This window comes from Limulus polyphemus, unplaced genomic scaffold (assembly GCF_000517525.1).
Source record: "Limulus polyphemus unplaced genomic scaffold, Limulus_polyphemus-2.1.2 Scaffold1823, whole genome shotgun sequence".
Classification (NCBI taxonomy): domain Eukaryota; kingdom Metazoa; phylum Arthropoda; class Merostomata; order Xiphosura; family Limulidae; genus Limulus; species Limulus polyphemus.
The window spans coordinates 22,433-38,345 of NW_013667433.1; the positions used below are offsets into that span (position 1 = coordinate 22,433).

At 31.5% G+C, this 15,913-nt stretch overlaps 1 protein-coding gene across 1 annotated transcript in view; it reads left to right on the forward strand.

Moving 5' to 3' along the window:
• LOC106465060 (smoothened homolog) overlaps positions 1-15,913 on the forward strand; it is a 61,518-nt gene that overhangs the window by 21,508 nt on the left and 24,097 nt on the right. Inside the window, exons 3-6 of the mRNA XM_013925257.2 lie at positions 4,297-4,506; positions 10,207-10,379; positions 13,835-14,054; positions 14,215-14,335. Coding sequence (XP_013780711.2) covers positions 4,297-4,506; positions 10,207-10,379; positions 13,835-14,054; positions 14,215-14,335 — 724 coding nt within the window. The remainder of the gene's footprint in view (positions 1-4,296; positions 4,507-10,206; positions 10,380-13,834; positions 14,055-14,214; positions 14,336-15,913) is intronic.

Below are 15,913 nucleotides of genomic sequence, written 5' to 3' on the forward strand. Positions count from 1 at the left end.
GAATGCGAGTCAACAAAGGAGATGACATGGCCTTTTACCTGTGACCCATCTCGAAAGGGTTAAACAGTTATAAGAATAATATGCATGTGGAAATACAGTTGTGTACCACCATGTATGGACTGTGGGGCAACATATCTAATACTTGTATGTTTGGTTCATGTTGAATTCACAACTATTTGTCAGTGCAGTGCTGCCACTGGTAAATGTATTGCTGTATGGAAATTACTACTCTTCTGAAGGGAAATGTTCACAGGAAAAGATTGTTAAATGAAGTAGGGCCAAAGAAAATGTTTTGAAGAAAAGTCTTCAGTAAAAAATAACATGCACAGAAGAGCATTTAGAACAGCAACAGGCTCTGAAACCAAATCCCAAGCTATTCTGGATCAAACTGCTCATTTGCAAAGTGAAGGCTATAGTTATGAAAGAACATGCTCTGATTCAAAAAAATACCTTGGAGCTGAGCAGACCTTTAGGTTACGTGATAATGAAAATCAGTATGAAATTCGTGGAGGCTCATAAGCCAAAACTTTGCAAACTTTCATCCACACTAAAGTCAACAGCTCTTTTCATGTGACAGTGGCTGAAGAAAATGGAATCACAGCAGTGCCATTCGACTACACAACTCCCTGTTTCTCAGTCCAGCTTTAACGGACTGTTGTGCCTTTGTTTTTTTTTAAACAAATTTTAGATGCTGATATTCACATACAGTGGATGGTCTGTGGAAAGTTTCTCAAAATATGTTTCATGAAGTTGTCATTATTCTTTGTAGAATCTTGTTACAATGGAAATTGTGGAGTCTGTTAATAGTGAGTAATTTGACCATCAGTCTGAACACAAGTGATGATGGAAGAGATAGTTCCAAGAGCAGCATATGGCTTGGAATGTAGATCTTTTAGAGTGTGATCAGCATCATAATTCATCACAAAATTTGTGAAATTAGAAAATGAGTTATTGCTAATTTCTGTATTACTTATTATTATTATAGTTCAATTTAACAGTATGATGACACCAAGTTTTTTTGCAGGGTAATCATCTGTGTGGTTCAAGATTTTTCTAATGTTTGCATACTGTTATTTTCAGTGTATGCAAGAAATTGTGAAATGCAGTTGGGTTTAAGTTTTCTGCAGTTATTTGTCTTCTTGCTAGACAATTCTCAAATATAAATTTAGGGTTCAGAAATTGAACATAATTTCTTCTTCTGTCATAATTTAGTTTAAATCTTTGCCTAATCTTATCTCTAGATGCTCTAATTGTCTACTTTTTTTACTGATACTAAAATTTCAAATTCATTATAACTTCAGTATTTGATAAAGCTGTAACTTATAAGTTATCTGCAAATATTAATGTCTTGCTAACTAACATTTTATGTTAGTCAGATGATATCCTTAAGGCTTTGCCTTAACTAATACATACATATATTCTTCCATTGTAATTTGGTTCACCTTTCTATCTGTCCTCTTCATCATTTTTGGGAACACTACCATTATCAGATGTATATTAGGTCATGGTTTCTTATAGATTGTCTATTTTTAACTGTGGGTCGTGATGAGTGATTAACCTACTATATATATATATATATATATATATATATATCTATAAAATGGTATATTTTAAAATAATTAGATTAAACAGTTATAAGAATTATGTGCACAATGACAGTAGAATTTTTGCCACAATGCCTAAAATACAAAAAATGGGGGCACATGACTTTCACTATGTTCACAGTAGGGTTAGCATCCCATATGGTTTTGGAACCAAATGGGCTATTTCTTAAAAATAAGTGATCTGTGTAAGAACACAGTGTTGCTCATTATGACATGTAAAAATTGGCCATAACCATAATGATTTCACATGCTAAACCAGATTCCTTAGCACTCAGGGTATTCCCGTGGTAATTTGGATTGGTTTTATATGTTGCATTGTGGGCTAAGGCAATAACTTGCTCATATCATTCTTGAAAGTTTTCCTTCATTTTTTCCACTTCAGAAATGTTAGTAGCTAATTTCTGCTTTCATTTCTTACTGTAGTTGTATCTTCTTTCATGATCAGGTCACAATCTGGCGGAACTGGATGAATTCTTAGTGTTACATACAAAACACATCTTTTTCAAGGATTTTGGTATGAATCTCCTTAAAGCAGAATCAGTAATCACTTCCACAAAAGCTAATTAAATATGCTTCTTGCAGATTTGAAGATATTTAAGACATTTAATAAATGATGCCCATTGAGTTATACAAAGTTTGAATTTAAGGATGTGCCTTATAAAAATGAACAAGTTTTATTGATCATTGATGGACTTGAGTACTTCAAAATGTACGTGTAAGTATTACTTCAATCACCGGATACTGTGTAGACACACAGAGTTATTTTTATTAAGAAACTTGCTTTCTCCAGTAAATTTCATCTTCAAGAAATGTGTGAATCAGTTTAGTGTGATAAGGCTAAGGCCAATAGCATGTGGTAGTATTAAGGTTCATGTAGGTTTGATTAGTTGTTCATTAATTGCTTGTTTTTCTGGAAATTGTTCATTACAGTATGTTATTTATTTTTATATTTGCTTCTTATTGTTACCGCGTGGACATGATAATGAGAAAGAGATGATTGAGTGGGAATAGCAGAGGGAGCAGGCTGTGCAAATATATGTGTTGCAAAACTATTGGAGAGTAGTCACGTAATATGTATATGTTCAGAAATGGTGCGAAATTGATGGGGTATAAAGACTGATGTGCTGGTTGCAAACATTTTTTTAGCAATGCTTATAGGGCTGAAAAGGATCAAGATAGCTTTGTGTGAGATGAGAGAAGTACCTATTGGAAATACATTTTCAGTGTAAGAACAATGTTAACTTTTACACTTGTGCTCGTCAAGAATTGCGTTAATCCTTTCTGGCTTTCAAATATACATTTCACAAATGTTACCACCCTTAAACAATGAAATAAACAAGTTTTCTAAATATGAAATGAAAGCTCATTTTCTGTTGCTTTCAGCTGTATAAGCCAGTAAGGATTCCAGTTCAGAGGAAACTCGGAGATTTGAACAAAATTATAAAAGCTCAAATTGCTCATCATATGTTGTTAGAACAAAATGTTTATGACAGCTTTTGCCCCAATTATGATCACCTGGTCAAGAATTGTGTTAACTCTTTCTGGCTTTCAAATACACATTTCACAAATGTTACCACCCTTAGATAGTGAAATACAAAAGCTTTATAAATATGAAATGAAAGCTCATTTTCTGTTGTTTTCAGCTGTATAAGCCAATAAGGATTCCATTTCATAGGAAATTCAAATAGAGATCAGAACAAAATGATAAAAGCTCAAATTGATCATATATTGTTAGAACAAAATGTTTGACTTCTGCCACAATTATGATCACCTTTTTTTTTAACTTACAAAAAGCTTGCTTTATCATTTTGTTCTCCATGTAAATTATCATCTTACAGTATAATGGAAAAATAAGTGTTTTCCAAAGAACAATATCAGATAGGCTTAGTTAGGACTTATCAGCCTGAGTAACAACATGAATGGACAAAGAAAGTCAATGAAGAGATACATGAAAAATATAAGTATAACACCAGTTTAAAACTTACTAAATATATGAAATGAAATCTTTTGATTAATAATTTTAAAAAGTTTGTTTGTTTATAATCTTGATATGGTAAAAACGTATTTTTAATGCATGTCAGTGATTGTAAAAGGTGAAACTGCGTGCAGTGTTTTTAAAATTAAACAGAGATAAAATTTAGTTTTACGTAAAAGAAAAAACATTAATGCAAAGTTTATAACAATGTGGGATGACAAAAGATGGTATTTTTACTTGTTTCTGAAAATGATTTTCAAAAGATGGAAATTCATACAGATATCACATACAGAAATAAAGCATTTTATTTGCAGAAGCTACAAAATCTCTAAATAGTTCTGAAGTTTCAAATCAATGCACCCGGGCATTTAAAAGTTGAGGTTTTTATCAGGTATTTCTTTAATGAAATATAATAATCACATTTTAGGAGTTCACATAAGTTTATATTATTTATGTTTTGATTGCTTTTATGTGATGTTTATTGGATTCATTCATTGTTAATTAATGTTTGGTCAGATATTATGGGGTTTTTGTTGCTTTGAAAAGTTTTCAGTGAAAAAATTACTTTATCAGTAACTTCTATTTCGTAAACAAAATTGACAAAAGAAAGCGAAATCAATGATGGTTGTGAAAAATTTTTTGATTTAATTTTTAAGAGAACCATGTTGTTAGCCATTTTTGGTATGGTAGTGACTTAATTTTTTCTTATTTTCCTAGAACGAAGTCAGAGAGCTGAAGTTTAGTGTCACCTCCCACTGTCAGAGACCATTGGTGGACACTGTTGATTCAGATATCTGGCATAAAGATGTTCATGGGTGTGGAATTCAGTGCCAGAATCCTCTCTTTAGTTCTGAAGAACATAATCAAGTCCATTCTTTCATTGCTGTTGTAGGGACTGTCTGTTTGTTGTGTACCCTGTTTACAATTGTAAGTACTGTTAACAAAAGGAGATATGGAGAACACAGTGTTTTTCATGCTTGTTAAAAAAATGACCGAGGTTCTGATTAAATGTGTTAAGAACTTGTGTATTTTGTTAATGGTTGCATGCTTCAAATATCATAATATGAATAATATTCAAAAACATGACTTAATTTACATAAATAAATGTTTTGGTCAAAAGTGCATTATGGGCTCAAGGAATGGATACAATGCATATGTGAAGAAATATGAAAAGTATAGAAATTCCCAGGGTCATTAATATGCAAGTGCATGTTACACTAGGTGACACAACAATTAGGTGAATTGATTTGGCAAGCATAACTGACATTTTAAATTTTTAATATATAGGTGAGTTTGTGCTTGGATGGGCTTAGGTGTTCATAATGTGTTGTCAGTATGGTGCAAAAAATATTGGTCCTTGTAAAGAGGAAATCAATGCATTTTTTTGAACATGGTATGGCTGATAAGTTTCACAAATTTTCAGCTAAGCAGATGCATATGTAATTAGAGGTAGATCACCCACATGAGTACAAATTTCCATCTGCGTGACCCAATTCTTTGCTAAGCAGAAAAAGCAGTGGCAATAATCTTCAGCCTGTTGTTAGGATAGTAATGTATTGCAAGGCAAAAATGTTACAAACAATGGAAATTGTGATAGTGAAGCTGTTGCCAGTGATAAAGCACATAATGAAACTGGTATAAGTAATGGAATAATTTTGTACATTTGCACTGATAATGCCATACTTGTAAATGAAGTTTGCACTAAAAAAATTCTAGTAATAACCAATTCATCAACATTAACAGACATTAAGGTGTGGCCCATGTATACAACAATGCTCTATTTGACAGTTTCAGAGAGCTGTCATTTTATTGAAAGGAAATACACCTGACTTTGATGAACAATTCCCAGTGTATTTGATTAAATGTCGTATTGCTTCGTAGTGTACAGAAGATGACTTTGTAAAGTTTCCACTGTGGAGTTCCAAAGCATGTTTTGTTTATTTTATCAGTACAGTTTTTCTATTATCAGACCCCACATATGTTTTCATACTAAACATATAATTTTTACTTTTTTGCTTACAATGACGTGTAATGCTTTGCTACATTCAGATATATTCCAGTATACAGTTACTTGTCTATATAGTGCATTTTCATCCTGGATATTGTTCTGAAAAATTTATGACCACTTCAGCAGTCCTATGTTTGGAAGGCAAATATCTCCATGAGTGAAAGGTGCATCAAATATTCTCTTAAAGCATTCTTTATATATTATACTAATCTACTGTAAAGATAAATGTCATAAATACAAATGAAATATATAGCACAATAAATCAATCAGTTTTCAAAAGTTGGTCAAAACATGTAAAAAGTTGCCTTAAACTGGTTATTAAAAATAACAAAAAAGTAAACTATAGCTGAATCAATAACAAAAACAAAGCCATTTCATGAACAAAAGTGAGCATGAGACCCCCATGGTTCAGTAGTAAGTTTGAGGGTTTGTCACACTAAAAATCATTTTTCAGTACCTGTAGTGGACATAGCACAGGTAACTCATTGTGTATTTAACTTTATGCTTAACAACAGAAAGACAAATTTCATTCATGAGATAACTTTAGCACTATTTTTTATGTAATATAAAGCACATTAATTTTGTTATTTCTGAGTGAAGATTTCATGTATTCAAAGCTGTGGCTGTTATTAAAGCTAGAAATGAATTATTAACATCTGCCACACGAACTAGCCTGACATCTTGATGTGGATAAAAAAAAAGATCATTCTGGAAAGGTTTGGGTTATTTTGATTAGACAAAAATCAAATGTTTGGCACTATTTTGGAGGTCTAGGTTGTTGGACCAGATCTATGACTTGACCCAAGACCATGAGAGTCAACATAGAGAAGTTAACCAGTAAATCTAAAGTAAAATGATGTAGGAATGAAATGTGCTTGAAATGTTCTAGATGTGTTTGCGAATGTGATGGTTGAAGTGTAGCAATTAAGTTAAACTGTGGGTCCAGATCAGATGAGGAAAGAACTTATTCAAAGATATTTTTATCAGTTTTACATACCATCTGAATCAGAAATTTGTCAATTGATTACTGCATTGACAGAGAAAAATGGGCACAATAGTATCATTATCTTCAAATGAGGGGATTGGAATCATATATAAGAAATCATTAGTTTCTATATTTTGTGAAACTAATGGCACGTAAACCTGAAAATGCAGTGTTGAAGTTGAAGCAGATGCATGATGCATTACAAAATGATATACCTAGTGATTCTCAAAGTAATTATGCCATTTTTGCAACGAAGAGTAAATATGAGAAGGATAGTATAAAGCCCAGTATGGTACCACCATAGTATATGTAATATCATATTTTTATTAATATTTACTTTTTTTTTGCTGAGTTTCATTCATCCAGATCTTTTGAAATAACCCTAAATCATCCATTTTTGGAATGACCCCCATATTGACCATTCTAGGCTCATTACTAAAAGATGCTGGGCTGGCTCATGTGGCAGGTGTTACATTTTTTATAAAATATTTTTATAGCTTTAAGTATTTACATTTTCAAGTTAGAATGTGTAATCTTTTAAACTGGGATTAATATATACTGCAAGATATGACACTGTTTTAGGATTTACTGACTGAAGTTACTTATACAGAAGCATTACAAAGCATATTGGCATGGAATAAAAAGAAGTTAAAGACAGAATTTGTATTGGATATTGAATGATGAATAATCATGGATAAACTATTGAGAGTACTATAATGGATTATTGCATGCTTTTCATATAAATCTAATATAATAATAATAATAATACCCACTTTGCGATATTGGACTTCCCTCTTCTTACAAGATTAACTATTCTTGTTCATTGCTACCCTCTATATGCAGACTTTTTTCTTTATGCATGCCACGAGCCTTCTGCTCCCTCATATTTGAATCAAATGATTCCAACATGTCTCTCGTGCAAATCATCGTGTGTCCCTTCTCTACCAATAAGAGCGTAATGCATGTGACTCCCTCTATATGCCTCTACCAACCTATCACTTCAAGTTTCACGTTCAACTTTAGTATACTTGCAAATGGGTTTTCATTTAAATTACATCCAAATTTATTAAAACTGTTTCTTCACTTTGATTTAATCCCAGTTTATTACAGTTGCATTATTATTAATAATTTCGATTTTGATTGACTCTTCTTGATTATGGATTTTGAAGTTTATATTACCATGTCGGGGTTCACACCTGAGACTAGCACAGAGTCACAGGACTCTGTTGCGGGCGACCCGGTGGGAGATTTATCAGCGTTTAATCGCAAGTCGACCTCTATTTCCGGACCTTGTCCCACTTCCTCTCAATAGTCCTCCTATAGTCTTTTTGGGTTTCGTTTCTCAGGTATGTGATGTTTTATTCCTATTTGGTTTTTCTCTCTCTCCCCAGATATTTGGGTATATGCTGACCAATTTGCCTCACAATTAAGATACAGGAATAGCATGCCTTGCTCTCCATGGACTTTGAATCAGTTTGCTCTTGCATATCATTGTTTAGACTGCCCTTTTCTAGACCAACAATTGTTAGATTATATTTTACCTGTTTGGGGGTCGGTCCTTGAATCTCCTGTAAGTTTGACCCATGCCCAATTTTCCTGCCTTCGTCTTACCCTCACAACTCTTTCTAAGAAGTTTTTTTACCATCCATCTCCTCTCTGAGGCTCTCCTTTGAAATCTTGAGGGGTTTTCTGGTGACATTCTCTCCCTTCTTTCCGTCATGTTGATTCGTTTGTCATCTTCGGCTCTGGCTTTGCATATGTGGTTCTCTGTTGTTGGGACCTTCTGGGTTGTGCTGTGACCTTAACTCGCATCTGTTTACTAGCATCTTATCTTCAGAATTTATATATGGGCTCATTTTTTTCAGCGTTACATATTTGATACAGTCCCTGAGTCCTTGGAGTCTCGAGTTGCATTATCAAACTACTGGAACTTTTCTTAGTAACTCTACATTTCATTATAGAGACTTGCTTTCTCAAGTGTTGGTGCATAAGTTCACCATGTTGAACTTGGTGAAGGTCCTCCAGGATAATCTTTTAGATAATGTTAGTTTTGTGGAGGGTAGTAGTGGTTTTTTTCTTTACCTTTGTGGCATTCATGAAATTTCATGTTTTAAATATTCCTCTTCAGATTAACATTATAATTTTCAAAAAAAGGGTACATCCATTGGTACAGAGGGTTTAATGTATTATATTGATACAAAAATGAATATGCAGATCAACAAGTCATAATAATCACAGCCAATTTTAAATTGTGGTGAAACAGCATGGATCAGAACTACATTTTGACACTGTTTGACTTTCCATAGGTAATATGATGCTACAGAAAATTTTATTGCTTTTGAGAAATGTTTTAACAGCCTCTTCCAACACAAAATATTCCTCTCTCAGATCATGAAATTGAGTATTTAGAATTTCCAAGATCCCTTATCTCATGTACTTAATGCCATTGGGAAACAAAGGAGTGTGGATTGACTCATGGAAACCAGGACCATCCAGAAAGAGACATGCAATAATTTCTATCATATCCATGATACGCAAGGTACATCTTGTAATAGGTGAGAATCCATGAAAACAAAGGTCAGTGGCAAAGGCCATCCAAGTGCCCTAGGCAATAGTGAAAAACATAATTAAGAAGAATCTCTATCCAGAAAAGCAACATCAATCATGTACACATGCTGCTTCCATAACATATCCATTCAACCCTCATACACCTCAAACAGCTGGAGAAAGAAATAGGTATTCATGTTGTTCTGTGTGAAGACATGCTGGTCAAGTCATTGGACATAGCACATATGGAATTCTTTATGAAAGAACTGTTGAAACAGGTGATGGGAAGTTGTCATGTTTCTAGATAACTTATGGAAAACCTAATGACAGAGTCTTTCACAATGGAAACTACACTGCAAGGCTACTTTCAACATGTATGGTCTTAAAATAGTTTGTACCAAGACATAGTTGTAAAGACTGTTACAACACGGTGAGGCTTCAGAATCATTTTAATATGCTCGATCTCTGTACTCTTGTGAAATATTTTAGTGTGGACTTTGGTGAATACAAAAAAAAAGCTTTTAGTTTGGGTAGTAACAGAAATTTGTTATCTGAATATGAGCAACTAAAGCAGTTAAAACAATTTGTAAGGAAGTGTCTTCACAAAGTGCAAGAATTGTTGATTCTATGCCATTAATAATACTCATATGCTCTTTTATTGCATTTATTTGAAAAGTTTACTCTTATACAAAATTTGACATGGAAGCTACAACGATACATTATTGTAATTTATCTTATCACATGAAACATAAGATATTTAAATGAAATGTTTTCATAAAAAATTTAGAATAGAAATAAACATTTGAAAATTGGGAAATAAATTTCAAGCTACTTTTCATATTATGCAAGTTTGAGGTCTTTTAATGTTATATTCAAATAAATACAGCTTATGCCTTGGAGACTAGTTGCATGCAAAATTATTTAATGGATACAACATATTGATTAAAAGTATTTTGTTAATTGTGTCTCATCACAATTCAGTGCACATTTTAGGTTTTATTTGTGACTGTTATAATTATAGTTTTGTTTGGCTGTTAAAGCATTATTAAAGTTTGTGTATGTAATTGGAAAATGACTGTGTTGCTAGATAACTTTTATTGTGGATTGGAAAAGTGCCAGCAAATATCCAGCTCTTATCATCTTCTATATCAATGCTTGTTTCTTCATTGTCACCATTGGATGGATGGCACAGTTCACACCTGGAGCAAGGGATGACATAGTGTGCAGACAAGATGGTACACTGAGACAAGGAGAACCTCGGTGAGTAGATTTCCATTGACAGGCATTTTGTGGCAGTTTGAATTAATAACAGTAGAAACCCTTGGCATTGTCAATAGCGTTGTTCTACCATGTCATATATTTACTACTAGTATTTTACAATTAGTCTACCAAGCGTAAAGTTGTGTCTGGTAGTAAGACTTTTCTTCTTCAGACATTTTATCAAGTTTCTACAGTGTTTTCACAGTCTTACTGATTTTTTGTGGGTTAAGTTTTGACCTTGTTTGCGGTAATGAAGTAGGAAGCATTAGCATGTCTTGTGTGAATTTGAACTGACTAACTAGAATGTAGTCTGATAAAGATGTTCTCTTTGCCATATGCTACTAAAGCTGAGAAATTAGTTGAATTTGCTAATCAATTAATGAACAGCCTTATCAGTCAGTTACATTCAATTAATTGATTAATATGTTGTTGAAGCACAAAAAAGGGATATGAGGTGATCATTGTTGAAATAAAAAAAATCAACTAAGAATTGTGTTTCGATACCTATTCTGAGAAAAGCACTGACAGTCCATTATGGAGCTTTACACTTAACAACAAACATATTGTCAATTTTCAATTACTTGGATAGTTGAAATAATCCAAAAATAGTAATAATCAGTATCCTTAATTTTGATTATTTTATCATTTTTGTGAGGCAAAACACTAATTGAATAAGATGAACAACCTGAATTAATCAAAAAGAACAATGAAAAATCATAATAGCAATATTTCAATAACCAGATTTAGGAAATAATTAGAAACATTACTTTTGAATAGGTAATTGTTGTCATGAAATTAGTCTGTTTAATCATAATTTTGATCAGTTGAATGCTTGAATAATGAAAAATTGATTTAGTGTAATATGAAGTAAACAATTAATATTTTTATTTCAGCCTAGTTGCAAAGAGTTTTGCTTGTAAGCAAAACACTTGTTAATTGTTTTAGAATTAGACTGTCATGTAATAGTAGAATAAATGTATAGATTTGAGAATTGTTTTTTTTAGAGTTTCTGTAATGTTTCTCTGAGTTCCATCTGTTTGTGAGTTGTGAAAGTAGTTGTGTGTTAAATTATATCTGTTTGAAGGCTACAAAACTTTTCTTCCATGAGAAGGCATCAGATAATTTGAATGTGAGCTTATACAGTTTAGAGATGGGTTGAATAGGTAACAACAAAAATTTTATTACTAGTTTAACACATTAACAAATGCACGATGTTTGGAAATGATTTTGTCATCATCGGGTGCATGTAGTTTACTTAGACACAGGAAGTTGTATACAAAGTTCAGTAGGAAACAAAATTCACATGAATGGAGATTGCTTAAGGCTTAATAAAGGTATCGTGTTGATGTTTAATTCTTTGTTTAAAATTGCAGTGTTTGTAAACATGAGATTTGTTTTAATATGTTCATCAAATATAATTATTAATTCAGATAAGTTTACTGTTTAGTGAGTATGGTAGGTGACTACAAAATATTCTGATAACTAAGATCTGTATTAAATATTATTTTTATGTTTATCCTATTCAAACAACATAAAAAAATTGTTTAACTAGTGATAGTGTAACATGATTTCATTATTTAATTATCAGTTTATTTGATTTAAAGAAGATCAATGTGGGATTACTGTGTATTTTATAAATAAACATAATGGTGACTGCATAATGGTATTTAGTCAACTAAAGATTCATTCACTAAGTAGGAAATGTCCAGGTTATTTTTTTTAATTTTGGCAAAGTTCTTTTTAAGAAAAATAAATTTGTTTTTCACAAATTGCACAAATGGCAGCTTTCAGACAAGATGTATCTTAGAAGACAAAGGGTGATTCAAAAACTATTTAAAAACAAAATGTGAATGAAAATAGGAAGATTAATACAGTGTTGAATAATGCAGTGGTTGAAAAAATTAGGAAGGCAACTCATACTTTATTTTCATTTATTTATTTTTATGCTTGTAAGGGATGGGTTGTAAAGAGCATATACTAATTAATTAGTAAAATGTAATTGATTAATGGGCTCGTCAATTAATCAATTGGCAAATACTACTAATCATACAGCTCTAAATTCCTGGGCATTATTTATTGATTATTCATTACTTCTGAGGTCTACTGAGGTATTATGTGTCCATTAATATTAAACCATCGGAATTACAAAGATTACTTTATGCTACTTTCATTTATGACATTAAAAACAACGCTGCACTTATTCATAGTCAAAGAATACAGAATAAAATTTTATGCATGGAAAATTATCGATTTGTTAAAAAGTGTAATTTCTTAAGAACTGTAAAAGATGAAACTTAGGCTCAATTTTGGCCAATTAAAAGAGAGAAAAAAAAGGAACACTACATGTAGAAAGAGATGGGTGAAAAGGTGAAAATAACTGGAGGAAACCATGACCAAGGGTTTTAATGACATCCTTGTTTTATTGCTTAATATCTGAGAAGTAACATTGAATCAATAAGTGCTTAGTGATAGACATGTTCTATAAAATGTGACACACATACAGAATAATTATTCAGAAATAAACTTATACTTAAAATTTATTGATTTGTTTTATTGGATTAGAGATTCAGTTTCTTATACAATTCAAATAATGTATTTTTTTCAACAATACCTCATGAGCATTTTCTTATGGGAAAGTGTTATTGCCAATGACAACTTATTGTTGGTCTAATAATTGTATCACACTGTTGTTAATTATATGAAATCTCGTTGTTTCCTCACAGTGAAGTTTTATTCTTGTAACGTAATTTTCACATAATTATATGAACTGAGAATTCACAGTGAATTATTAATAAGAACTTCAGAGTGAAAGTAAGGAAAAGTGTTTAATAATATGTCAACCACACACTATCTGCCATATCCAATGTGACAAGGCCTTTTGTTCAATACCAGGGCTCTTCAGGCCAGCTTGGATATGATAGACACAGTAGTGGTTGAGATGCTACATATATTAGGAACATTCTTGACAATAACTGTTATAATGTAAACTAGATTAAGTTAATGAAGTGTAATTTTTCATCAATTTTTATTCATGTCACAACACAGTAGAAATAGGGTAAGGATTTTCAGTGTTATATCATTTAATTTTGAGATGGTTTATCTGCTTTGTAATGAAAATAAAATCTGCAGTGTACCCTAAATTAATATAAAAGAAAAATAAATTTAGAGAACGGATTTAATTTGTGTGTGATTCCCACTGTCACAAAACTTAAACATGATTTTCCAACTAGATCATATCTTACAGACAATGTTGGCAATAGCATGTTAACAGCATTTCTTAGTTTGAAGTAAAAAATGTGAAAGCATTTATGATGAGTGTCCATTGAACATGGAAATCAATTATATTTTTCTTAGTGTATTAGTTTTCGGATATTAACAAAACTGATATTAAGAAATATTAACTTTTTATAATTTTTGTTTTTATTTTTAATATGAAGCTTTTTCTTCCTTTTTAGATCAGGAGAAAACCTTTCTTGTATCATCATCTTCATTCTCATCTACTACTTCCTGATGGCTGGCATTATATGGTTTGTTTTTCTAACATATGCTTGGCATGTCTCTTTCCAAGCTGTAGGTATCCCGAGAGAAGTGATTGAAAGTCGAGCTGCCTATTTCCATATTGTTGCCTGGAGTGTACCACTTGTGCTTACTATAGCAATCATGGCACTTGGTCAGGTATGACACCTCCAAAGAAAAATCTGAAAAATACTAGTTATTATTCAATGAATTTTTTTCACTTTAGTCTTCATTCTTTTCTTTAAAAAGTACCTTTTCCAAAAATCATGTATATTTATATATATGTTTCTAATATTTAAAAATATATTTCTTTCCACAGGTTGATGGAGATTCACTAATGGGTATTTGTTTTGTTGGTTACCTTCATCCTTCAAGAGCTGGTTTTGTTTTAGCACCAGTATCAGTAGCTGTTTTTTGTGGAGGATTTTTCTTGATAAAGAGTGAGCTTTGATAACTTTATGTATATTTTACTGATGAATATGAAAGAACTATAAAAGGATTATGTAGTTAGGAGGATATTTGATATATCATCATGTAGCAAAAATGCTAACATGCCACTAAATGGAGAAAGCTTAAAACTATTTAAGACTTTATGAAAGAAGTGTAAACCTTTGAGCTTATATAATTTTATACCATGTCATCAGAGTTGGATAAATTTTTGTAGAACTACACGTGGCCTGGAACATGTAATATTGTATGTATGTTAACCCTATGACCACCGGCTACTAACTTTTTTAGTAGCTAATGCAATTCTTGCTATATCTCATTCCAACAATAAAACTAGTGGATGAAATTGTTTGAAACTTCATAAGAACTTTCATAAATGCACATACTTTAAGAAACATAAAGCCTGTTGCTTTTGATAAATTTAGTTTTTTTGCATTATGACCTTTAATATCTGGGAAAATTATATTAGGAAATGGTATTTATAATAAATGATTACAATATTTATATTTGTTCCAGATTTGAACTTATTACTTTTTATGTTTTAGTACATTATTTTGAAATCCCAAAAAATTTGTATCGTCCATAAATGCAAATTTTATCTATTTTTAATTTTTTTAATAATCTCCTTACGGTATCAAGTAATATATAAGACCCGAAAATAATATTTGTAAATAAACCTAAACAATAAATGAGGAGTTTTATTTTTAATTAGGATAGGATTTCATGTTTATATATGTACATAAAAACATTTTAATTTTGTTTCATAAATGTATTTTTATTCAAATTTATGTTTATGTTTCATTGTGGCCATACTTTTGTTTATTGCCACTACTAGCAAATGTATGTAACAGTTTACAGTACAGATGGTTTCAATAACACCACCTCACCCCAGTTACTTGATACATCCTGTTAGAAGAGATTACCAAACAATACAGACACCATGAATTACAAAGAAAATTACTTTACAGCACTTAAAAGATTAGTCCTGGTCACATTCCTCTCATTACAGGCAAGATTTATGTTGGAATTTGAAACTTAAGATCTTCAGTGTATTGAAACCCCAACTGTGAGAATGTCATAACTTCCCTGTATTTATTGAGACAAATGTATTTAGTCTGTTTCACAACCAACATGTGGGTTTTATTGTTGTCACTTGTACACTGAGTTTTAAACCATTTGCAAAATATCAGAATAGACTTTATATATATCAGTTAGACTGTTTTAATTCTAAAGCAATAACGACAGAAGTGTGGGTCTTACTACAAAGTAAAGATTGTAAGAAGGAAAAATATAAAATTCTTATGTAGTACTGGTACTAGTAGTATTATGCATAAATCACACAAGTTTATCATTTTAAATACTGAATCATAGTATTATTATGAATTAATTATAAAATTACACTAAATTATTGAACTTAAAACTACAAATTTAAATGCAAAATAATATAAAAAATCACAAACTCTTTCAGTTCAAAGTGCTAAGCCTAATTCATGTGAAGACCTTGCACTTTACACTCGATAGCTCTTAACCCTAACAATTGTGGATCAACTTCTTTCCTAAAAAATATATCT